A 24646-nucleotide genomic window follows, 5' to 3' on the forward strand; every position below is an offset into this window, starting at 1 on the left:
GGTTTGTTTTTTTGTTGTTGTTGTGTTTTGGGTTTTTCTTTTTTAAACAAAACAAAACATTCAGCTGTTCTTAGGGGCCTTTGAGTTTAAACATGAAAGAAATTACTCTCTGCCTTTCTCCCTCCCCCTGGGCTAAAACCCCCATGCACCCCAAGCAATTCTCATGCAATCTATGCTCACTAGTGTAGAGTATTGCCCTCCCCATGGCACAACCACCATTCACTCAGCTCCACAGAAGATTTGGTAGGAACAGAAGATATTTAGACCCCAGAGCTTGAAAACCAAACTAATTTACTCTATATACAGAGTAACAGCTTCTCTTTCTTAAGGTAGAAAAAATGTGGAAATCACCTTGACATAACTGTGGTGATGTTACATAGTATTGTTGAAGCATAACAACCTAAATCTACTTTTTCCACACTCCTAATAACACATAGATCCACAGACCTTTCCACTCTCCCCTAGAAGCACAAGAAGGAAAGAAATCCTTTACATGTTTTCCTGGCTGACACCGAAGGAACTCATCAACCCACAGTGGGATGCAGTGAGATCCAAAACCAGACTCTTTGTAGTTGAACAGGAATGACTTTAGCCAACTGGAAACTACTCCTGATGGAAACTTTATGATTTTTCTTTTCCAGCAGATTAATTGCAGGAAAAGTTTAACTTGATATTTCATTCCCGTATCTACTGGCAACTGATAATCAGTGATAACTGCTATGCTAGCAATTCAGGATTGAAAGCATTTCTCCTTCTTGCAAATGGCATCACACATTTGGAATTGATAATGCAGAGATTTGGCCTGAATTCTAAATTATCTAAGGATCCAAACTCATGATACTGATTATTTTTCAAATCTCATGTTTTCAAAGACAAACTGCAGTTCACATTCCCTCATATTCCCTTGCATGTTTGAACTATTAGAAAATAGCTGGTTCATGTTTCAAAGGGTCTGATTTTCTAATAAAAGGACTAGAATTTTCTCCTTTATATTTTACTCTTATCATGCAAAACTTTCAGCTAATCCACAGACTCCAGTCACTAAAGAATTATCACAGATGCTACAGTATCAAATAACTTTGGGAGAACTCTGCAACCCCCTGTAAATCAGTACATCTGAAAAACAGAAACGTAGACTGTTCTGTATAAGAAAATAAAAATGGAAAGACAACAGCAAAAATCCTAACAAAGGTTTTCTTCACTCAACCCACACTGGCAGGTGACTTAGGGAGACAGGATGTCTATTTTCAGCAGGTTGCAGCACATTAGAGGAAAGATCATAATTAAAAATCAAATTATCATAGAATCATAGAATTGTTTAGGTTGGAAAAGATCTTTAAGATCATCAAGCCCAAATGTTAACCCAGCACTGCCAAGTGCAAAGTTCACCACTAAGCCATGTCCTTAAGCCTCACATCTACACGGCTTTCACATACCTCCAGGATGGTGACTCCAGCACTTCTCTGGGTAGCCCGTTCCAGTGACTAACAACCCTTCTGGGGAAGAAACTCTCCCCAGTAGCCAATCTAAACATCCCCTAGCACAACTTGAGGACATTTCCTCTTGTCCTATCAGTTGTTATCTGGGAGGAGAATCCAATCCCCACTTTGCTACAACCCTGTGTCAGGGAGTTGTAGAAAACGGTGAGGTCCCCCTGAACCTCTTCTCTCCAGTTCCCTCAGCTGCTCCTCACCAGACTTGTGCTCCAGACCCTTCCCAGCTCCGTTGCTTCTCTCTGGACACACTCCAGAACCTCAGTGTCATGTAGTGAGGGACCCAGAATTGGTCACAACACTGAGGTGCAGCCTCACCAGGGCCCAGCACTGGGGGACAGTCACTGCCCTGGTGCTGCTGCCACACCACTGCTGACAATGATTTTGTGTAGCTGTGCTCTGGGGGTGAGAAGGGCAGACTGTGTCAGCCAGAAAGATCACACCCACCCCGTGACAGGAAGACGTCCCACTCTTCTAAGTATTTGCTCCAGAAACGGAAATCCCAAACCCAAATGCCATCAAATGGCCTACCTGAACCACTCTGTGACTTCTAAAAGCAAGGCAATACTGCTCCCACTCAGCAGAGCTCATTTCAGCTGGTCAGGTTGGGAGTGGGGGGTATCTCTGCCACCTCCTGCTAAGCAAAAATTATAAATCATGTCCACACTCCACAAAGTAAAAAAAAAAAAAAAAACAACAAAAAAAACAATCCCCAACAGACCAACAAAAAACCCCAAAACAATCCAAAATAACCAACAAAACCAACCAACCAAAACACACAACCTCCCCAAAACCAAAACAAAACTCCACAGCAATAATTAACCTAAATATTGAAAGAAAATAACTTTAAAATGTTAACAGAAATTCTCATGAAGACTGATGAAATAATAAAATGGAAAAAATTAACATTTCATTCCACTAAATGAAATAAACACAGAACCCCACATACATAAAACTACAGAGTTTACGTTGAAAAGACAGCTTAAAACTAACAAGGTTTAACTCAAAACTTTTTTTTTATTAAAGTATGAATGCATTTATGCTGGAGAACAGTTTACATAAATTGTAAAGCAACAAGCATATTTTCAAGAGGTGTAGGCCCTCCTCAATACATCTCCATGCTCAATCTACATGCTTTACCACTGGACTCGCACATACACTCTCACATACAAACACAGAGACACAAAACACAGACACGGAGCTATCTGCTTGGATTAGCTTTCTTTTAAGGCTTCTGTAAGGTGCCCTAGTGCCCCTAACATTACCATAATTACAAACAAAATTGTACAAAGGAGCAGCATTACTTGCAAACTATTGATCTGCTCCCAGCCTTAAAAAATATTAAGTGAAACAAATTTTTCCTTTATTTGAGTTTTATTAAACATCTGCATTTAAGAAAGGCATGATTGTGTATCTGTGAACAAGGAAAGATACAAGGATCTTAACATGAGGTTCTCAACCAGAACAGATGTTCAAACCTGACTCCTAAGGGACCATTTCCTTTGATCTTTACAGTGAGGCAGCCCTGTGTGGTGAGACACTGCCAGCTCCATCCCAGCAGGGTCGCTCAACCAGCAATGCGGAAAGCGGGGACACGGAGCTGCGCCCACTGTGCTCGGATCTCGTCAGACCTGGGGTTGATGAGAAGTCACAGTTCAAACACTGATGCACCCAAGTGTCTCTCGACTCTTCCCAGCAGGCCCTCCTGTGGAGCACATCAGGGTGGGATAATGCACAGACAGCAAGGCTGACTTGCTGAACCCCCAGACACCAGGGAGCATTGTTACCCACCCCTTTTTGGTATCCTGCAGTACATAGTCTGAAACTGCAACTACTGGTGTTGGGTGAAAGATGTGGCAGCAGGTACATTAAGAAAATAGGTACAATGAATAAAATAAAGGATAGCATATGATATAATGTGTACATACAAGCATCTTTCATTTTTTATCTGTGAAATGTGAATTAACTGCAGAATGCCAGGCCATTAGTCTAAAAGGCTATGTATGGCTGTCTTAGCCTATGTTCGGTCAAAGGATTTGTGTGATGCATCATGGGGAAAGATTCTTCGGGAACCATTAGAGCTTTCCAGGCCTACTTGCTCTTGTGCATCAGCCCACAGCTAGGAATGCCAGAGAAGCAACTAATAAAATTGCCTGATCAGCCTGGTAAGACAAACAGGAATGACTGTACTTCATGGTATGCACCTGAACTACAGAGACAAGAAAAGGACAGTGATGGGTGGGTGACAGATGGGAAATTTTTTTCTCACTTTTACAACAGCAGCAGATTTCAACGCAACGTAATTACTTTAATGATGCATATCTGTAGGTACCAAATTGCTCTTCTGATTTAAAAAGCTGGTCAGACAAGTGTTTGGCAGTCCTTTCATTACCCAGTTTCAATTGTTGCTTATTCATCTATCAGCTCTCATTCCCTAAGCCATTTCTGCCTTTGTTGAACCGTGAATGAGTTCAGTCAGCCATCGTCAGATTCAAATTCATGAGACACTTCTTCTGATGAGCTGTTCCTGTGGATCCGGCCATCACTTTTCATGCTGTGAAAAGTCTTCTTAAAGGCCTCCATCATGGCATGGGCCAGCTTCTTGGCCTCCAGCTTGCTCTCACACTCCACAGCGTGGCAGTCCATCTGGTAGGACAGGTCATCGTTGATCTCCCGATAGACCCAAGCGAAGATGTTCGGGCTGACGTTGTGGTCAGCAGTGCAGTAGGCTATGCGTGCTACCTGAAAGGTATCCATGTGCACTGTCGCCTCACCTTTGAGGTCCAGATGATGCAGCCAGACTTGGAAAGGGCGAATTTCCAGAAGGGCATTAGCAGGGTAAACATCCTCCCTGGTGAGTGTGTGCTTCTTCCACAATTCAATGACTGGTTTTTCTGTGCAGCCTGACAAAAATTGCATCCCTGTTGTGGAAACCTTACCCAAATATGTAACCTGCAAAGAAGAGCAAAGATAGGTGAAAACACAGAAGGCAGACTGGTGGTATTTTCTGCCATCCCGGGGAGTTTCACTGGGAAAATAAAAGCACCTAAGTTTATTTAAAATAAAATCTACCTAAGTTTAATCACATAATCTCTGCTTTCCTGTCTAGTCCTTTTGAGTAAATATCCTGGTAGCCAATCAGCAGAGGAAAGCAAGGTGGTTTTAGTGTCTTTACAGTAATTTATTCACCAAATATCAAATTCACTAGGAGGCCCACATCAAAATTCTGTATTAAGCCTGTGCAGAAACATTCCCCTAAATCTGGGCAGCTACTAATGAGGCTTCCTTCCACTTACAGCTGAATGGAAGATTATTTTATCTGGGAAAAGTGATTTTCTCTAGTAAAGACAGGTCAATGCCACATAAATGCAATTATGAAGATTATTCTATTTATTGCTGTTGTCAGGATGGTGCATTTAAGAACAACTATATGAAAGCAAAACTGTTCCTGGTTTATCTCTTGCAACAGTAACTTGCTTGAGACAGACTCTTTTATCCCTTGCTTGATGTCTTATAATCTCCTCAACATTTTACTCAAGGCATTTGGAGGAAAGAAGTAATCACATGCACTTTCCAAACTAATTTCTTCAAAATTCTGTATTAAACACACAATACAGGTTATTTTTATGTTGTAAATGTGTTAAGAAATGTAAAGGAAAAATATGGAATTTCCACATTTAAAAACATTAAAAAATCATAACCACAAGAAATATGGGATTTGTAATCCATGCAAACAAACTTTTCCACAAGAAAAATATTTTGCTGCAAGCTTCATACATTTTGTTAAACTCGGAGGCCTAAATTAAGCCATAATTAAGGAATAAAGCTTACAAAACTTTATTGGAAGTCTGTGTGGCTTAATCATGCTTGCCAAAAAAGCAATTTCATAGCACTGACATTTCAAAATGGGAAGTCTTATTTTTTGCCTATAAATATTCATGACTTGCACTGGGAATATGTTGAATCTTATAAAGCTTTCTATTTTTTTTGGAACAGTGGGAAACACAACAGCTAGAACTGTTAACAAGGCAAGACCTACCAGTGTTTTGCCTTATTTTATTTTATTAGTGATGAGAATTGAGTTCCCTAAAGGACTGTAGAAAAACTTAAAAGAAAACCTCAGAGTTCACAGTGCCAACTAAACACATACAAACAGCACATACAGGACCAAAGAGGAATGTGTCTGCAGCATACTGGGGGGTATTTCAACATATATCCAAAGTCAGATTGCTTTGAACAGAGCAAGATCACTGCACAAATCTGCACATTCAATATATTCTCCAAAGGTTCATTCAGCAGTTTCACAGTCGTATGTCAATAACAAAAGACAAACACTGTAAACTGACACTTGGGGTCAAATTCAAAGCCCATTGCAGCATCAGAAGGCCTTCAGTAACTTCAAAGAGATTTGCACAAAGACTTTAAACCCTGAGGAACAGAGAAATAGCCTCTTGCTCATGCACTTTGTCACTGCCCAAATACAGCTTTGAGTTCCTGTCCGCAGGAGAGAGCTGCCACCACTACAACATTTTGTCCCCCCAGCTGCTGTTTGGAGAAGCCCAGTGTCACCTGGAGACCACAGAAATCAGCACCTCTCATGAGTGCTCAAGAGGGGATGCAGGGTATTGTTTCACTCCTGGCTTGTCCTAAAGATGAAGCTGCTGCCAGCTCATGAGCTGCCCTGAGCAGCAGCATGAGGATGGGGAGAGGGGAGGAAAGCAAAGGCATCTCTATTCCAGGCAGTCAGCGTTGCTGAGCTCTGTGCTGCAAATTCACCACAGCACACAGCATCAGCTTCTGAGCATGGACAACTCCCAAGTGATGCTCGGACACCTGCAGCAGCCAAGGAGCAAGATCAGAGTAAGCTGTCACACAGCAGCATAAACTGGATTTAATGTTCTCTGCAGCAGCTAACTGCAACCCCCTTGTTGGCCATCAATCCATGTGTGGCCTTCTTAAGAGTGAAGTTACAAAAAAATTATGTATTTCTCTAAAATAAGGTAGTTGTATTTTAAGAAAAAAAAAAAAAAAAAAAAAAAAAGCAGTGAATTACTCTGCGGCCAATGCAAAAGTAACTAATAATAAGGATGGAATTCTGGATTGTTTACCAAAAGGGATGTACTGGTCTGATTTACTGTCCCAGTTCTGTCATGGTATAACTGTGTAGGAACCTTTGGAAAGTTGCTTCTTTTAACATCACTTTGAACCTCCATTATATAAATTTCATTTTCCTTTGAGCATACATCCATAAACATTTATAAGATGCTTAAACATTACAATAAGGAGCTCACAGGAAAGAGTAAACAAAACCTCAACTGCAGAGTTGCCCCTGCACTGTGTCTTACATAGAAACATCTACACCTACTAGTGTCGTTACTTTTCAGTTTTTTAAAGGAATGATTTTTTTTTTTCCTAGTTGAGATACAAGCATCTGACAAGAGTAGCATCACTGAAGCTCTTGGTGAAGACAGCTGTCTAACATTTCATCACAGCATGATCCCCTGCTAAAACAGAACAGGGAGACAGGGTCTGGAGAGACACCGCCACTCTGACCCATGAAAAGGTATTTCTCTCTAAGCTCGGAGTTACAAGGTTATTCCACAAACAGTGCTCCCTGCATTTTGGCTTCTGTCTCAACACGTCTCACAGCACACTCACCTTTGTTTAAATGCTCAGAAACCACTGACCACACCATTACAGTGAAGCTATTCCAGTACAACCATCTTCCTTTTCAATTTCTAAGTCTACCAACCAAAGGTCAAAGAACAGATCATTCCTTTCACTACCAGATGGAAAAGAAAGCTATTTTGAGGCAAAAATTCCCACTGGTGGTCTTTCCCATTAAAATCATTGACATCTCGTCAGTGTGAAGCCAGCAGGTATTATAAAAAAAGACCCCGAAACAAAACAGAATTTCATCTTTAATACTCATAAGAACCAGATGTCAAAGGCACAGAAAGACATTAGCAGTAGCAGCAGTAGTGATGCTGTTACAGTTATCATTGCACTTACAAAAACACACGGAAGTGCCTGAACAGTGTCAACTCCACAGCTTTACTGACCAGAGAGTGATCATTGACAGAGACAGGCAAAGCCACAGGGCAGGCTGAAAGCCACATCTATGATAATACAGCTCTGACCACCAGCAAAAGTTCACCAGGACTGAATAATGCTTTTTCTTCCCATGAAACTCTGGAAGTCATTTGGCAGCAAACATCAGTACAGGAAAATTACTTATCTGTGCAAGTGTGGCATATATATATATATATATATATATATTCAGCTCAATGCCACTGTGATAACCTTAAGCAGTGAAGGAATTTCCTACCACATCTTCTACCAGGACTAAGAGTAAATTTCTTTATGGCCCTTTTAGTCCTTTGGTTTGTGTGTTCCATCTGTCCCACAAATTTTTGTAAGATACAATTTCTTGTGCATGTTAAAAATTATCCACATTCTTTCCAGCCTTTCTATGAAAAGTCCATCCTCTAGCATTGAAACCTTTTGTAAAAACCAAGATGTTCTGAAGAGCTGCTTATTTCACCTTAGAGATTTGCCAGCACCAATGTCAGCATCTGACAAAACTGTCCTCAACTGAAAAATGCTGTGCCTTTGCCCTTTTGTAATGCAGCTACACCCATGTGACATATAGAGACATCTCATGTCAAAGGACATGAAGAATAATTAATGTCATTTTTCATGCACTCTCCTGGAAACTCAGAAATATCTGAGTATTTTGACATTGTTGTTTTCAGCCCCTTCAGTCCATTAATGTGTATGAAAATGTCTTTTAATAACTGTGTTCAAGAGCTTACCAACTTTGAAAAGACCAGCAGAGCAGCTGCCACAGACATTTACACTTCTAGCACAGTATGATTTGTCAGAAGTAATAAGGGGTTTTTCCTTTTCATACCCAGCTCTTTCATCATTGATCTCACATTGTTCACTTGCAATTCATAGGAGATAAAGAGCAGCTCAGCTCCCATATATGTCAATCTGACCTCAGATCTGACACCCAATCGATCATATGTCCATACTGCTCCTATCTCACAAGCCTCACTCAGGCACCTAAAGCTAGGCAGTCAAATGACTTTTTCTCCTTCTGTTCCCTACCCCCAGTCCATAGACTATCAGTGCTCCAAGAATGCATATCCAAGCTGTAAAGACCCATAATTACTGCATTACAGGAGGACAGATGGTGTCTTGGCACAGGAGCTTGGCACAGGAACACATACCTCAGAGGACTCTGGACTCTCTCACTATTCAAGACCATGATCAAAAGACCATACATAAAATTAACTCCTTGGTTATTTATTTAATATAAGTATTTCTTCCATACCAGATAAGGAGCGTCTTTGTCAGCAAAATCAACACCAAAAATGAAAAAAAAAATTTAAAATAGAGCACAGACCTTGAGCCAGCAGATATTTATCTGCATATTTGCAATCACCAGAGAATGCCCTAGAGAATCTTGGGCAATTCTTAGTAGTAGATGACTGTCTCTTTGTTGCTCAGTGTTTTAAAATAAACATTTCTTTAGCCTCAAATTTGGTCTAGTTGCAATGGATTATGTTTAATCAAGACAGTAAGATATTCCTCACCTAAACATGAGGAAGAGGTAATGAGACATTTTCTTCCTGCAAACTGAATTGCTCCTGTGGCGCCTTCAGGATACATGACAAAGAATAAAGTGACTGTAAAGGTCTGTGTTAAAATGCACAGGTGTAGACCCTCCAGTCAGCAAGTAAACCATCACAGAATCCTGGAAACATCAGGGTTGGAAAAGACCTTGAAGTCCAACCATCTACTCAGCACCACCACTGCAACCCCTACGCCACTGAACCACATCACCCAGCATCGGACCCAGACACCTCTTAAACACCTCCAGGGATGGTGACTCCACCACCTCCCTGGAAAATCTCTTCCAATGGCCAAATGTCAGTTTGTCCCAGGCAAGGAAGAACCACCAGCCTAAAGACTGGGTAAACTTGCAGAAGTTTTAAAGAAGAATTCAGAGGAGATTTGAAGAAGAGTGGCCAAAAGGAGTTTTAGGAGGATGTATGCATGTCTTGTTTAAAATTGCTGCAATAACACATACACGGAGATGTTCCTTGGGTCTGCAGCACAAAAGCAGACGCAGGATGAGAAGGTTCAAGCTTCACCTAGACTCCAGACACATATTGTTGAGGCCAGGAGCCAGCAAGCTTCATCTGCACATCATTACAAGGTCTGAAAAACTCCGCAAGAAGTCGCTACTCAGGAAACCTGTGCTCAACCTCATTGCAATGACAATATGCACAAAGCCCCCAGTGGCACCTCCAAGCTGAGTGGTTGGGGAGAATTAAGGCTCACCAGAATCACAGATTAGATGTCTGAAACTAGTTTTTCTTTTATCCCTAGTGGAGCTGGGATACAAAGGGAACAGACCTGCAGCATGCTGCCCAACAGCTTGGTAAGTCCTGGCACAGCTTTCATGTCAATAAAAGCAGATTTAGCTGTAGAGTCATTTTCAACATCTTTAATTAACACATCCAGCTCCAGGCACAGCAGGAGCACTCTGCTGGACATGGTACCCGTCTCACCACACCAGCTCAGCTCTCCTCACCCTAAAGCACAGTGACTCAGCCTCAGGCTGGCAACTTGGGATTTAGAGCCAAAAGCTGCTTTTTGGCTCTGAAGGAAAAACAAAAATATCCAAGACATTCCACTGGATCACTGAGCAAATACCATGAACTGCATTCAAGCAACGTTTGCTTAAGACCCAAAAAATAACTCAGTCAAGTAAAAAGGCTGCACAGTTTCCCTCTGTCTGTCACTGCTTCCTCACCCACACTGCCTATGTCCAGCCAAAGCCTTGAAGCATGAACACGAGGGTCTTTGTGGGAACAGCAGGGCTTCTCAGCACACAGAAATACACAGTAAATGCAGTAATGTGGCATACAGAAATATGTGAAGAACTGTTTTATTTTTGAGACAAAATTCAGAGGGAGAACAGAATGAGCTAGGCAACCATTTAATGGAAAATAACCATTAACTCCAGGGGCTACCCACTGGATTAGGAGGAAAAAAAAAAAGACATCAGTAGTTAATGTCTGATTTATTCCAAGGAATCAAAGGATAGCTCTAGAAAAGGCTGGAAGCATCAGCACCTCTTCACCAGTTAAGTCAACAGCCAGCATCTGTCTCCTTTTGTAGGACCAAAGCCAAACTTATTCCCCCTTGAAAACAAAAATAATAAACAAGCCCAGCAAGAAATGTATTTGACTCTTTACATCTTCAGAACTCCTAAGGAAAAACAACTGCTGGGCAGCAGCTCCTCCAGCTGTCTATCTGTCCCCCAAGCCATGCTCACAGCAACCCTTTGCAGGTGCCTTTATTTTCCCATGTGTTTCTCAGCTGTGACCATGCAGCAGATCCTGCCTTAGCTGCCCCCCCAGGGAAGGGGTAACCACACAAGTAAGACAAAGTGATTTCACAGAATAGTCATGTTGGATAGAATTCCTCAGCTAAATGCCTTTGAAGGACAGAAGAGCTGTCATTATTTTTAGTCTGTTGTTCTTTCAGGTTTTACAGCCTCCATGCTTCTCAGTAGCTGTAGCATGTGAAGGAGGAGCCAGGGTACTGTGAAAATACCTTTTCTTGAAAAATGGTCTTCCTCAGTACAAAGAAAAACATAACACCAATTTCAGTGCTGTTGCTTCTGAAGTTGCCTAGGAAAGCCCTTTAACATGGCAGCATAGGTGAGTTACTGTGATCCAGGGTGGATGCCCCAACATCCAGTCCAGGGCAGCATCTCGGGAATAAGGCTTTTCTGAGGGCAGAGCTCACCCATGAATAACTTCTCACTTCTCAAACACTATGCAGGACAAACACTCCAGGAACTGCAGATGATTGCCATCAAAGTGCAGGGCACATCTCTGAGGTCCTGTCCCAGCTCTGAGTAAGACACCCAAAAGCACATGGACACAGAGCCCCTCTTCACGGCCAAATAAACGTCTCATCCTCCAAGAGCAGAGCTCTGCCAGGCCTCCCAGTGATGGCAGTTGGGAAGGGGAGCAGAAGACAAAAACTTCTGCAGAATGCCCACAGGAGTGGAACCCTCCTTACCCTATGTGATCAGCCCCATCACCAACACTATCCCACACTGCTTGAGGAGGACATAGAACACGTTAACATTTGGCAAGTTTAAGATTTAGTAAATAAATGTGCTGGACGATAAAAAATTTACCCTTGATGGCTTAATTTATAAGTTCTGAGAGGAAAAAGAAGCCAACAAGAAAAAGCCCACTGAGTCCACAGGCCAAATAGCCAGTGTGGGATAAATAGGGCAGCAAGCCAAGCTCTCCTTCTGGAAGACAATCCTGAGAAACACAATGATCCAAGAAGTTCACCTTTCATTACATCAGGCTGCTGCTCAGCAAGTAGCTTTATAAACTACACATGTATTAAACAACTGCCCTCAGTTAGACCTAAGAGCATCTAACTTATGCCCATTGACCAGGAGTCCCTGCCTCACTGGCGAAATAGCTAACCAAGCCCAAACACAACCCCAGCAAGAGCCAGCTCTGCTCCCTGTAGTCTCCCGTTAGCAACAAAAGGAACGCCTCTTGCATTTCGTTCTCCACTGGACAGGAAGCTCTTTTTGTGGTTTGGCTTGAGGGGATGAATCTGAAATTAAATCAAGTGGAACTGGCAAACTGCAGTGAGCTTGCAGTCAGAGACTCTTCGGTCCTGGTGTGAGTGGAAGATTTACGCTGCACTATTTAAAACCCAAGAAATCAATTTCATTCTAGCAGCAATTTAAAAATGCTGTCGTGCAAGACATAACTCAATGAACAAATACATCCATCACACACAACCTCAGCAGGGCTGCTGGACACCCTATTGTACAAGTCGATGATTACTTTTATTCCCAAATATTTTCTTTATGTTGCTATTTAGATAATTTTCCTCCTTTGTCTCCTTTCATTGCCTCATGTAACTTCCTCTCTCTGTACTCAGTTACCACTGGGTTGAAATTAATACTTGGATAAGCCAGTTCATTTCCCATTGTCCTTCAGGAGTCTTCAAAGGCAAGGAGAGGTGGAGGCAGCCAGGAAAGTGAGAAAACCAACCCACTCTTCATGCCTATTGCAATTTCTTCAAGTTTCCTTCATACAAAGTCCCTCCAAAACCTTTTCTCTGCTACCTCAAAACCTTCTCAACAAGAACATCCCTTCTGCCAGGAGAATGTGGCATATGTGCATGACCACGATCTCTCTCCTAATAGACACCTACCTTCATGTCTATGTTCAAAGTACACACAAACCTTTTTCACTACACATTCTTTATTCACATGAGGTTGAAATCGAACATGGAAATCTGATTAAACATCTCATCACGTTTCAGAAAGCTGTTTAGTCCTGGGCTCCTCACAGCTGTTGTATCATAGTTGAGGGAAGGAGCCCATGGACACAGAGGGAAGCAGACTGCTCACTTTTACTTTGTTCCACTTCCTCTCCAACCCACAGAAAATTCACTTTGGCACAAGTCCTACAAAAACTTTGGTTGTACCTCCTGGAGCACGCAAAGAGGGAGTACAGGAACAGTTACATACTTCAGCCACCTTTTCCACTGAGGCACGTACATTTTACATACTCTCCAAGACTTTGGGCACTGAAGCATCCCCAGAAAGCCATGCATGTTTTTCACTATATTTTATATTTTATGGGTAAGAGATCTGTCCTCAAGGACTTTGTGCATTCCCTTGTGTTTCGCCTTTAGCTCTTCCCTTCAAAAGAAGATGCCAAGTAATAAAATTGAACAAAACCTCTGTTACTAAGATATTCAGTTCTGAAGACCAAAATCTCAATTGCACTTGATTCCTGGCACAACTTGACAACACCTGAAATTAAGAACAAAAGGGAAGGGAGCCAACTTCGGGAACCACTGAAGATGACTACAAATTTGGATTGTATATCAAAGGAAGTGTCAGGTCTAAATCACAGGAAGAAGAGAAGTAATGCTCAAAAAATTATTTCAATTCTTCCTCCCCCAAGTGCTGTAAGACTAATAACATTCAAAAAAAGAGAAAAAATTACAAAACAAACCACAGAGATTCCCAGAAATAGCAGTACTTGCTCCTTCCCCTATCATTCACACACTACAAATGAAACACATTCCCTGAAGAATACAGGGGAACACAAATATCAACCCCATATAAATGTAATTGTACCCACATCCCGCAAAGTCTCTGATTAAAATATTCTGTCATTACTTTTACATCTCCTTCTTGAACCATTATGTGAAATAAGTTCCATGACTTAACAAAATCCTTTTGAGATTTTTCCAGCTCTCACAAGTTTTAGCATCTCCAGGCAAAGTCTTGAAGGCTGGAGAAGAAGAAATACAGTGCCTACACTGGGATGGAGTGCTTCCACTGCAGCAATGAAAAACAGACCTTGCATATTTCAACTTAATAAAATGCACTAAACACATTATGAAGAAGAAAATATAGTTAAACAACTCTTTTTATTGCTAAATGAGTTCTTAGATAAATATGCCTGATTTATCATTTGTCTGTGTTATCAAATTCTGGATCCAGGCCACAATTGTTGTAGAGCAACACAGGGTCTACACAGACAAGAAAGAATATAACCTCACTGCCTCTAAGGTTTATGACACTGTGTTACAATTAAACCAGGAATTTCTCACTCAACAATGCAACAGTATGTTAGCAGACTAAACAAAAGACTTTAAAGGAATAAATATGTCCCAAAGACTGTCCCAAAATGATGGAAGACAATAGTGCCATACAGTTTTTAATTCATTTCCAAAGCTATGGCCTCCAAGGTCCTGTTTTCACAATGGATTTAGTGCTTGTCTGTGTCTTCAACATAGTCACTCTGCATTTAGATAATGTTTTTCCAACCTGCACAGAAGAACCTGAAAGTGATCCTTAGACCCTGTGAGTGAACTGGGTACTCATCAGGCTCTCTGGGATCCAGAGGTGCTCATCTCCTGGGAATTTCTCTCTGCATCAGGAAGCTTTTCAGTGTCAGAGAGGGAGCCTCCCCCCTTTTCTGATTAAATTAATCACAGTATCACCCAAGCACCTCTTCCAGAAAAGCTACGTTGCCTCCAACCCATTCTCTTCGCTCTATTTCACCTCTATGATGAACCTACAAAGCAGCCAGAAATACAACCTTTAACCACCTGCAGCAAAAGCCAAGACATGGAGATTTCTATAGTGCTAATTTCAGCCAAGATGAAAGGAAACACTAAACGCAGGATGGAAGAGCCTGGAAAGCAGCACTCCAAAGTGAAGGACTGTCTGGAGAAAAGAAGGGGCTGGGAGCAAAGGTCCTCTTCTCTGGGGACAGCTCTACTTATCACTGCTGCAATTTATGTCATCTATTACAGCAGCTTGCCCCCAGTACCATTCAGATGGCTGCAGGTCAGACTGATCACTATTCACACCAGTTGTACAGCAAGCTCCTAGGAGCTCCCTTCATATCACAGTTCATCTCTCTGTATTGCAGAGGTCATGGCTTTTACAAAGGACAGAAAATTCATTTTCATAGTTTCCACTGGCCCTGAAGTTGACTTTGCAAAGGCAAAACCTATAGCACATAGCCCTGCTGTCAATCTGTTTGATAGACAAACTAGTGCAAATTTTAGAGCTCTAAGGAAAAAATAAACTACTTACGAAAATAAAGAAATCCTTCACTCTTTTTCTTTACATTTGCCATCTTTAGGCAGTTATGAATACCAGCAGCTAAAAACATCATAATTCTATTTACTACTTTGCAGTTTGCAGTCCAGCAGTCACTGGGCCATGGCCAAGCTGTAGGGAGCAGAGAGCCCACCAGAGGCTTTCCCAGTGACACTCAGACACCTTTCCCCCAGCTGCTGCTTGGCCTAACCCTGGTCATTTCTGGATAAAGCAACACTGACTCTGAAATGGCTCCTCAGCATGACAACAGAACACAACTTCCTAAAGAAATTAACATTACAGGATGCCTATGACATTCTCTTGAAGGAAAATGCACCATATGAAGCACAGGCCATTCTGTAGCAAAATAAGCTCAAGAAGGTCTCGCTACCCAAAAGTCAACATATGGTTATGACTGCAATATATAGATGGTAAAAATCTCAGAACTCTTTTGATTGTTTTCTATATAAACAGTTACTCCAATATTTTCCATTACCAAGATGATTCACAGCTCTGTAACAAGCAAGAACTCAGTCTCATTTATCATCATCCTAGAGTCACAATTTTCCATATAGTTTTTAAAATTATTTACTAGAATAAGCAAAGAGCTTAATAGTTCTTGATCATATCAAACTAGGAGTACAACTAGCACATAATACTTTCTCCAGCATTTCCACGATCAGGCAGAAAGGAAGAATAAAGAAGAAGAATAAAGAAGCAATGTCTGAACTGCCAAAGCAGTGGCCAAGACAGGAATAACCGCTCACAGAGGAAGGTTTCTGTTCCCCAGAGAGCAGGAACCAAATATTTCCAGGCATTTCAAGAAAGCCCATGGGTTTTGAGTGCTCTACCCCTTTGCTTTGAGATACTGACAGAGAGATTTTCAAGAGCATGGACAGCAATGCGTGTAAAGCATTTTAAGAAAATCTGACCACTCTCTCAGTATCTAAAAATGCAGGCAGAAATTTGGCAAGAGAAATTGGTGTGTGCATTAACAAATGAAGAATTACTAATCCTTTAAAGTTTTGTAGCTTTCTCCATGTAGCCCAAAGCAAGCAGAAGCAAAGCGCTCCTATTCCCAGTGAGACTGATCCAGCACTGGTATGAGACATGGCTGTACTTTTACACAAGGATTAGAGCCTTTGCTAAGTCTCACCTAACACTCTCATTTCCTACCAAAGCTGTTATTATTTTGGTTAAATGGTTTTAAATAGAAAATGACATATTTTAGATTAGTTATGCATGAGCTTAAATATGACAGCACAATAGAAAGCAAATAGCATTTTGGGTAAGAAAGAATTTACTTTATGCTGAAAATATATTTTCAGATAGATACAGATATTTACAGTAGAAGCACACACCATATTATTTGTTTCCTATTATCTGCCTCTAGCCTTCCACTCTTTTCCTCTGCTGCCTCCTCATCAAAACAAATTGGTATCTCTTGTTGGGCCGAAACCAGGCAGAAGATCCTTTAATTGCTGTGCAAACCCACAAACAGCATTAAAGTTCAAAAATCAAAGTTCAAGGATGCAAAAATCAAATCTGAAGAGACCAACCTAGCTACCCCTGGGAAGAAATCTTATTTACAAGCATACTGCATCTACAGCAAATTTATGGGGGGGAAAAAACCCACAACAACAACAAAAAAAACCCCTGTTTCTTACTCCAGTCAGGGGCAGGGGCAGCCAGCATATGATATTTCTTTGTAGGATCTTATTTACCTCTTGTTTTCCAAGGACAAAAAGCTGAAATAAAGGTTAGTTCCCTCCTGAAAAGCCAAGTACTGTGGCAGACAATACAGATGTAATTTTTCTTTATGTTTTGTCATTAGCAAGGTCAGATATTTAATTTTTAAACATTAATTATAAAACAACAGCCTCTCCTCTTCTCACAAAAGCACCAGAAAGATTATAAAAATCTCCACATTAAAATCAACTACAGCAAAAACAAGGCAGCCCCTCCCACGGCAGCAAGATTGCGCAATTGCAGCACAGCCCCTGTGGGGATGAACTCGTAACACCCAGAAATGGCATTAATGCATCATATCATAATGCCTGTCACAGCCTTAGGTTCCTACGGTCCCAAATTGTTCAGCAGTGCAAAGAGACAGCTTCCTACCTGCATGCTTAAAGTGACACTATGCTGTTCTAGCAGGCTATGACAGACATATATATGTACTACAAAATAACTCTATTGAATTATTTATAACACTTTTCTCCTTAAAGAAGCATTTAGAAAACTGTATCATTAAAATATAACCAGCAGCTGCTTACGCGGCCCTGTATATGCCAAAATTCAGTTTAAAAGAGGAGGTGATGAATAGCATTACTGAGGGAAACTGCAAGGGCAATTTATGAGGGAGCAGTGCAACTAACAGAACAGAAACTGGGCTCCAGCAGCCACACTCAGAGTGCCAGTCCTGCAAAAAGAGCCACAGCTCCCCAGTGATTACAGTACTTGGGACACTGCCTCATTCACAGCACAGCCATTAGAGAGGTGTCTCCCAGCACGGTGGGGGCCGGGAGGAGCAGTGGCCTTGCACCACCTCCACACCCAGACTCTTGGCAGAGCAGGTGCTGCCTACATAAACACCCAAGAATAAACAAATACAGAGGACAGGCACATATGAAGCAAGATAACTCCACTACCTTCTTGCGTCTGCTTGCTTTCCTGCAGCCATTTGCTCTGTTTCTGTCCTTAGCTCCCAGAAAAGTGAAATCCTGGCAATGGACAAGTGCCCCCTCTCAGCCCCCAGCACTGCCTGCACTGGCCAGGTGATGGAAGCAGGTGTGAGCAACCCCTGCTTGGGACACAGCCCAGGCAGTGTGGAACCTATGGAGACTGTAGCAAGTGGGAACTTTATCTAGGGAAGAAGCAAGTGTGGAGCAGAGAAACAGCCACAACATGACCTGGAGAAAGTTCTTGAGGGATATGCAGCTGTTTTGAGGGCAGACTGCAAACCAGAGCACACCCATCACAGAGAAGTACATGGATATCCCTGGATAATCCATAAAGATACTCCTGTGCTCCTTACAGTCAGTCAAATGTAGTTCATGTGATCATGAACCAATGACTAGAATGAGCACTGTAAGGTTTACCCAGACATTTTTAATTTAAGATACTGGTATGAAATTTTAGAAGGTGAACAGAAGAAATTCCACAGAGTGGTCCAAAAAGTGCATCTCAAGGGTGGGTCATACAGTAGAGGATGCCAGCCAGAAAGGCTAATAAAAACAGAGAAGCTGTGAGATCCCAGCAGAACTGCCACCTGTGCTCTCTTGGCGGTGGTCCAAGAGGATGACAGCATGGTACCACAGGCCAAAGCAAAAGCTACTCTCCATTATATCAGGCTGTTGCCCTTTGGAAAAATACATAACCAGCACAGCTAGGTTTAGCTAGAGTGAACTTAAGAGAAGGCAAAAATCACTTTGGCTACTACTTATACATTGGGTTTGGACTCATATTAAGAACTGTCTGGAAGACATCATAAAACCAAACATTGCTCTTTGATGTAGAGTCCAAACTGCTCTAGAGTTTCTTGTTAAGAGGAAAACCTTATTTTCCTTTTATGCTTTAGGCAAAGGAGACATAATGTCCTTCACACTTTCCAGCTAACACTCAAAACTCTTACACAACACTTTGTCAGGTATAACCAAAGTCTAATTAAATCAAGGATGCAATGGCAAGAGCAGACTTCATCTTGCTTGAGTTTTAATCCAGTTCCAGCGACTAAGCTGCCACCTTCAGGCACCTCCTTTTTTTCTGAAAGAAAAATTAAATAAGCACACACTTAGAACAGAAGAGAAAGTTTTATCCAAGAGTGTTCAGCAAGTGTGGAAAAGGAGATAAAGCTCTGGGCTTTGCCAAATGGCACTATCATCTAAGGCCTGGAAAAATTCTGAAAGAATCAACAAAAGACTAACACAAATCCTTTCACATAAATGGCTTAAGACACACGGAGTAGCTTTCATAACACTCAAAGACCTTGACTTCGGTACATGTACAGTCATTCTCCTTTATCACTACCTAACCTGATAAGGAATGCAAACTCTTGGAATCACAGTTTCTTACACTTACATATGCACTTCTCAGCAGATGACTCTCAAATGAACAAAGCCCTAATCACTCCTGAAGGACATTATCACATGCACAGCACTGCCAAAACACCTAACACCTCATATTCTGAAATCACAGTAAATTCCCAATTGAAAGGAGCTGTAAGTATTTTCTTTTCCAACAGATGATCAGCTTGAAGTTACTAAGAAAATAGTGGGGGTTGTGGTGGGGATTTTTTAACTAAAAAAGATAGACTGGTGTCCAACCCTTTTAACAGCAAAGGAACAGAGAACAGGAATTCAGCAAGATCACAGAGCAGGACAGACCTTGGGGTTCCCAGTGCTCCCAGTGTCAGCCCATGTGAATTTACTGGGCACTTTGGCAGCAGAGCACAGCACTGGTCTTCCCTGCTCCCTCTGAACGACTTCACGCAAAACAGCAACAGCTTAAAGGAGAATAGAATTCTGACACCCGTGAACATGAGATGGCATAAAAGCTGGCCAGAAGAAAACAAAGGGCAGAGCTGGGGGCCCTGGTAACTTTCATGACATAAAACACACATTCCTGCTAGCAAATGACAGAGGGACACAAAAACTCTTCTCAGCAACAGCAGTACTAATACCTTTCCAAAACCTTTGAGTACTGTGATATGGTCTTGTTAGATCTATCATTGACTTGAAGCAACTGCAAAGCCTGGGCTCTGGTTCATGACACAAAGTAATTATATGGATGTGTATCTGAGGGATTTCATCCTGCCCCAAGTTACTCCTAGCCACTGCTTAACAGGAAGGTTGTTTCAAGTTTAACCCGCCCTGCACTTGGTCACCAGCATTTGTGATGTGGAAGAAACAGACATGATTTTAACCTCTTAGCACAGAAAGCAGAAATAGAGTGGCCAGCACAGTCTCCTGGGCACTGATGTCCGTCATTTGAAGCAATCCCTGGTTTTAAATGACGAAGCCTTTTAGATGTTTACTCACTTACCTCCGTCTTCAGCAGTGCAGTCCATGGTCACTTACATCAAATGTCTCTGACTGAAATGTAAATCTGGAAAGCTCACACAGACCTGACAATAAACTAAAAAAGGCTTTAAACTGTGTTTTCAGTGAGGAAATCTGTGTTTAGCACATAGAACTGGATGCCTGATACACCAGGTTTATGCACAGTGCAGTATACATCAAGGTCACGTAGGGAAATGTGGGGGGTGCTACTACAGCATCTCCCAAAAGAGATGAAAGCAAAGCTGTGGTGCCACAGTGTGAGTAAGAACCAGATGCCAAGAAAATACTCTGCTTGCCCCTAACATAGCTCAGGCACCATTGCAATAGGTGTAATTGCACCAAAATTTAACAGGATCAAAATTCATTCTGCTGGCTCATGAAGTCATCCAGTATGATGAAGCCCATTGGAAAGGAAATCTCATGGTCACAATGAGATGACACACTTGACTGGGCAAGCTAGATTAGTGAGTAAAGTTCAGGCAAGTTATTGTGCAAGGCACGTGATCTCTCTAGGCTGACAGAGGCAAAAAAAAGAGAAAAAGACATTGTATACTAAGGCAGCAAACAACAATATCTGGAAATCCCAAGTCAGAGAATGTGTCTACCATCACTGCAGCACTGGCACTGCTGTGGTGTCAGTGTGACCTTCCCAGTTCCCAGTCACATCCCAGAGAATATTCCAACCACCATGGGCTGGCCTGTCAGGGAGGATGGTATGGGTCAGTAGGCACTACCCCAGGAAGAAACAACAGCAAGGAGCCCACCCACCCACCCCCTCATGGCCAGCCTCACCTAAACTAGACTGGGGTCAGAGTGTCCCCAGAGCCACCCTGTGGTGGGGCTCACCCAGCCAGAAAGAGATGGGCTCACACACAGTTGTCCCATCTTTCAGCACCAGCTGGCTGAGCTCCTCAGCCACCAGGACATGGCATGGAGCAGCACCCTGCTCCTTCAGAGGTGATTCTGGGGCCTGACCACCTCTTCCAGGTCATGGGCAGAGATTCAGAGCTTTCATCTGTTTGTTTCTTAAGCAGATCCAGAGTGACTGAAGTTTGTAATAGCTCAGCATTATATAACTAACCTATCCTAAATGCTAAAATGTGAATGTATGTTTCTTTGTGTGACTGTCAGACACTAGCAATGAAAATTCAAAGTGAAGGAATACACCAAGTTATATGGATAGAGTCTTTAAGGTTCTAAAATGTTTGGCTTAACTTCCTGAATGCATCTTTCAACCCCTAAATCATCACTAAAAATCAGGTTCTAGAACATAAATTCAAGAGAAATTAGTCATACATTTTCTCTGACGGTCCATTGCTACTTAGAATGAAAATATAGTGTTTTCTTCATTTGTTAAGATAAAAGTGAAGAATGATTTCCCATCTTAAACCTTTAGAGGATAGACTATTTATGATGGACTACTGCTAAACCTGTATTATAGTTCCACTACCAAGAAAAAGGAACATCACAGTTACAAAATTATTGCAATTATCTGCCATTAAGGACAAGACTTATAATGTAGAACAAATTCTTCATAAAATGTCATAACTTCAGCTGATGTTCAATTTTATCTCTATTAAGTAACAGCCTAGAAAGTAAGGCCTTCTTTGCAACTTAAGTACAAACCAGAAATCATATGAAGATTTTGAAGTTTTTGCACAGTAATTCCCAGAGTATTTCATGTCACCCCACAGGTACCCACATAGACAGTCATGTGCGAGGTGAACTTGCATAACTTAAAAAGAATTAAAGATGCCTGAAAATATCAGGTCAACAGAAAATACAACTGACATCTGCAGACAAAAAAACCCCAAATGTAAGAAAGCCAAAACTGAAATTTCAGTCCTGGTCTGACATGGCCTCCCACCGCAGGAAGCTGACATTTGAGACTGTTTAGAGAAAGTTGGATGATGTCTGTAACCAATGCCAATCTGTAGCCAGACAATGTCACTGAAGCCACAGTCATTTATCCTTCCTGGGGCTGTGTGGTCACCACCAGACCCATGTGAAACAAGGAAACAATCAGCAATTCATGAGACCAACTTTTCCCACTTTTTCCATCACAGTCAGACTTAACAATGCTCTGTGACACACACAGCTCCAGAGGGAACTGTAATTCTTGCTTAGCTGCAGAGATATCTTCATTAGGAACTAGAGCTCTATCAAGTGCATTTATTCAGATATATTGCTATAGTTCCAACAGTTGTCTTCACAGTCACATATGCAAAACAGTAGGCTGGAATTACCCATTAATCTCACAAAGAGAGAATTAGGTTGATGTCACGTAGTTTGAATAGTAATTATAGCATGAACCAGAAGCTGTTCACAGTAATAAAAATTGTTATAAACATATCTAGATCCACAGAGTATGATGAATGACTTGTTATGACACTGAATAATGTTTTAAATATTGCACTGCTTAAATTCCAGTACAAAGCACCATATTAAAATTTAGGGTGAGCAACAAAGATTTGCTGGACCTGTAGTATCTCAGTCTAGAAATATAGGTACATCCAGTTGTCCACAAATGTTTTTGACAAGAAGGTAACATGATGTTTTATTTGAATTCTGCATGATTAAAAAACAAATCTTAGTCAAACTACTGTGAGCTTTTGGTCCTGTAAGTACAGCAAAATCTCAGTCTTGAAATGAATCTTGGAAGCATCACTAAAGCTGGATGAAAAAGCTACCACTGCCCAAACCCAACTAGGTTATATCCAGCAACAGATGCAGCAGCTTGAACACCTGACTTCAACACCAGCACTTCATAATGGCACCTTCTGGGGACAAAAATACTCTAGCTACCCAACCAAATACCACTTTCAGTGGATATTTTTGAACTTTAATCTGCCTTTGGCAACCATTTTTAATGATTCCCCCTACTATTTTTCTGGAGTAAAAATGATGGAAATGTTTTGGTTTATTTTTCTTGATGCTTGACAGCTAATCAAATTTGATATTTATATTGTACTGGGATAATGAAATGTCAAGATGGATATTATAACAACATTTCTGAAGACAGTAATTTAACCTTCAGCATTCCAACTTGATTCAATGGTGCCTACATGCCTGCAAATAATTGTATTTTAGATCCCTGAACTCTGATGGCAGAAATAAACTCTTCCCCTCTTACATTGCTGGGTCTGGAGTGCCACTTGGTGGCCAAATACAAACATTCTTCTTGTAGGAGACACCTCCCTAACACCAGTCAAGCCATGTGGTAGAGTCTAAGTTTGGGATATACTGGATTTGGAAGCAGTCATTCTGCCTTTACTTATGTGACATACTAACATAATGAGGAACATTTTTATTCCTCATATAAACTGGGGTCATGAAACCCTGGTGAGAGTCAACACATCCTCAGTGAGGCAGAGAACCTCCAACTCAACAAACTGAATCGCTCACCTTTCACTACAGAAAAAATCCAGCTGTAACAAACACGTTCCCTGTGCACAACACACAGAGAAGGATCTGCATCCCATTCTTATCAGTGGATAACTTTGAATCCTTAGCAATGTGAAGCTTATATTTATTTCATTTTTAAACCTAAACAATCAAGTTTCTTTACATAAACAAATATGCCTATTCTAAATAAAGAAGGAATCAGAAACTAGGGTGGGGCAAGCAAAGAGAACTTTATAGAGGTGGGAGCATCTGTACCACTTGTACACTACCATCACGGGAGAATAAATTACTATTTATTTATTTGCAATATCTCATACCTCAGGGCTGTGCTGCATTTGCATCACTCTGACCTGGCCAGTTTCAAGGGCAAAGCACTTTCTGTACCATCAGAAAATCTCCACTTCCTCTTACTCAGCTGCCTCCCAGACATTGAGATGACACAGGGATTTTTGTGTTCCTTCTTGTTTTTATTACAACTGCAACAGCAGCCAGCAACAGCACTCACATTCAGCATAAACACTACACAGGCAGCAGGTGGTTAAGAAAAGATGGAGAAAATTAGTTTATGCATGACTAATGTCTTTCATCCTTCAGAGAAAAAGAAAAAATTCACTCCTAAATTTAAGAAGCTCCTCACAATCAGCTGAGTTAGTTGCACTGTACCTTTTCCTGTTGGATAGTATAGTATATAGGAATGCGGAGCAGAAGTGATTATCTTGCATGAAAAATCATAACTATAGAAATGAGATTTCATATCAAAAAATCAGCTATCCTTTATTATTAATAATTTTACTGTAAGCTTTCCAAATTGCTACCCAGCTTCCCAGAACGTTTTTTTTTTTGCCTCTTATTTTCTTTCAAGGGTAAATGGCTCATAGTGCATTTAAGAACTTTAATCTTTAAAGGGTCCACTTTTACATTGCTATCTGAATAAATTCCAATTAGGTCAAATTAGTATTCAGTGCTCTTCAATAATCCATCCACACCGGTTTGAA

General features: G+C 41.3%; 1 protein-coding gene across 3 annotated transcripts in view; it reads right to left on the reverse strand.

Annotated features, from left to right (window-relative positions):
• Positions 1–2510: 2510 nt before the first annotated feature.
• Positions 2511–24646, reverse strand: part of PID1 (phosphotyrosine interaction domain containing 1) — an 84519-nt gene continuing 62383 nt past the window's right edge. For all 3 annotated transcript variants that reach the window (XM_005527049.3, XM_014256118.2, XM_014256117.2), the window contains one exon: positions 2511–4445. In XM_005527049.3, the coding sequence (XP_005527106.2) occupies positions 3969–4445 (477 nt within the window). In that variant the 3' untranslated portion in view covers positions 2511–3968. The remainder of the gene's footprint in view (positions 4446–24646) is intronic.

This window comes from Pseudopodoces humilis, chromosome 11, assembly GCF_049639895.1.
Source record: "Pseudopodoces humilis isolate 2021_Gansu_Grassland_sample_001 chromosome 11, ASM4963989v1, whole genome shotgun sequence".
Lineage (NCBI taxonomy): Eukaryota > Metazoa > Chordata > Aves > Passeriformes > Paridae > Pseudopodoces > Pseudopodoces humilis.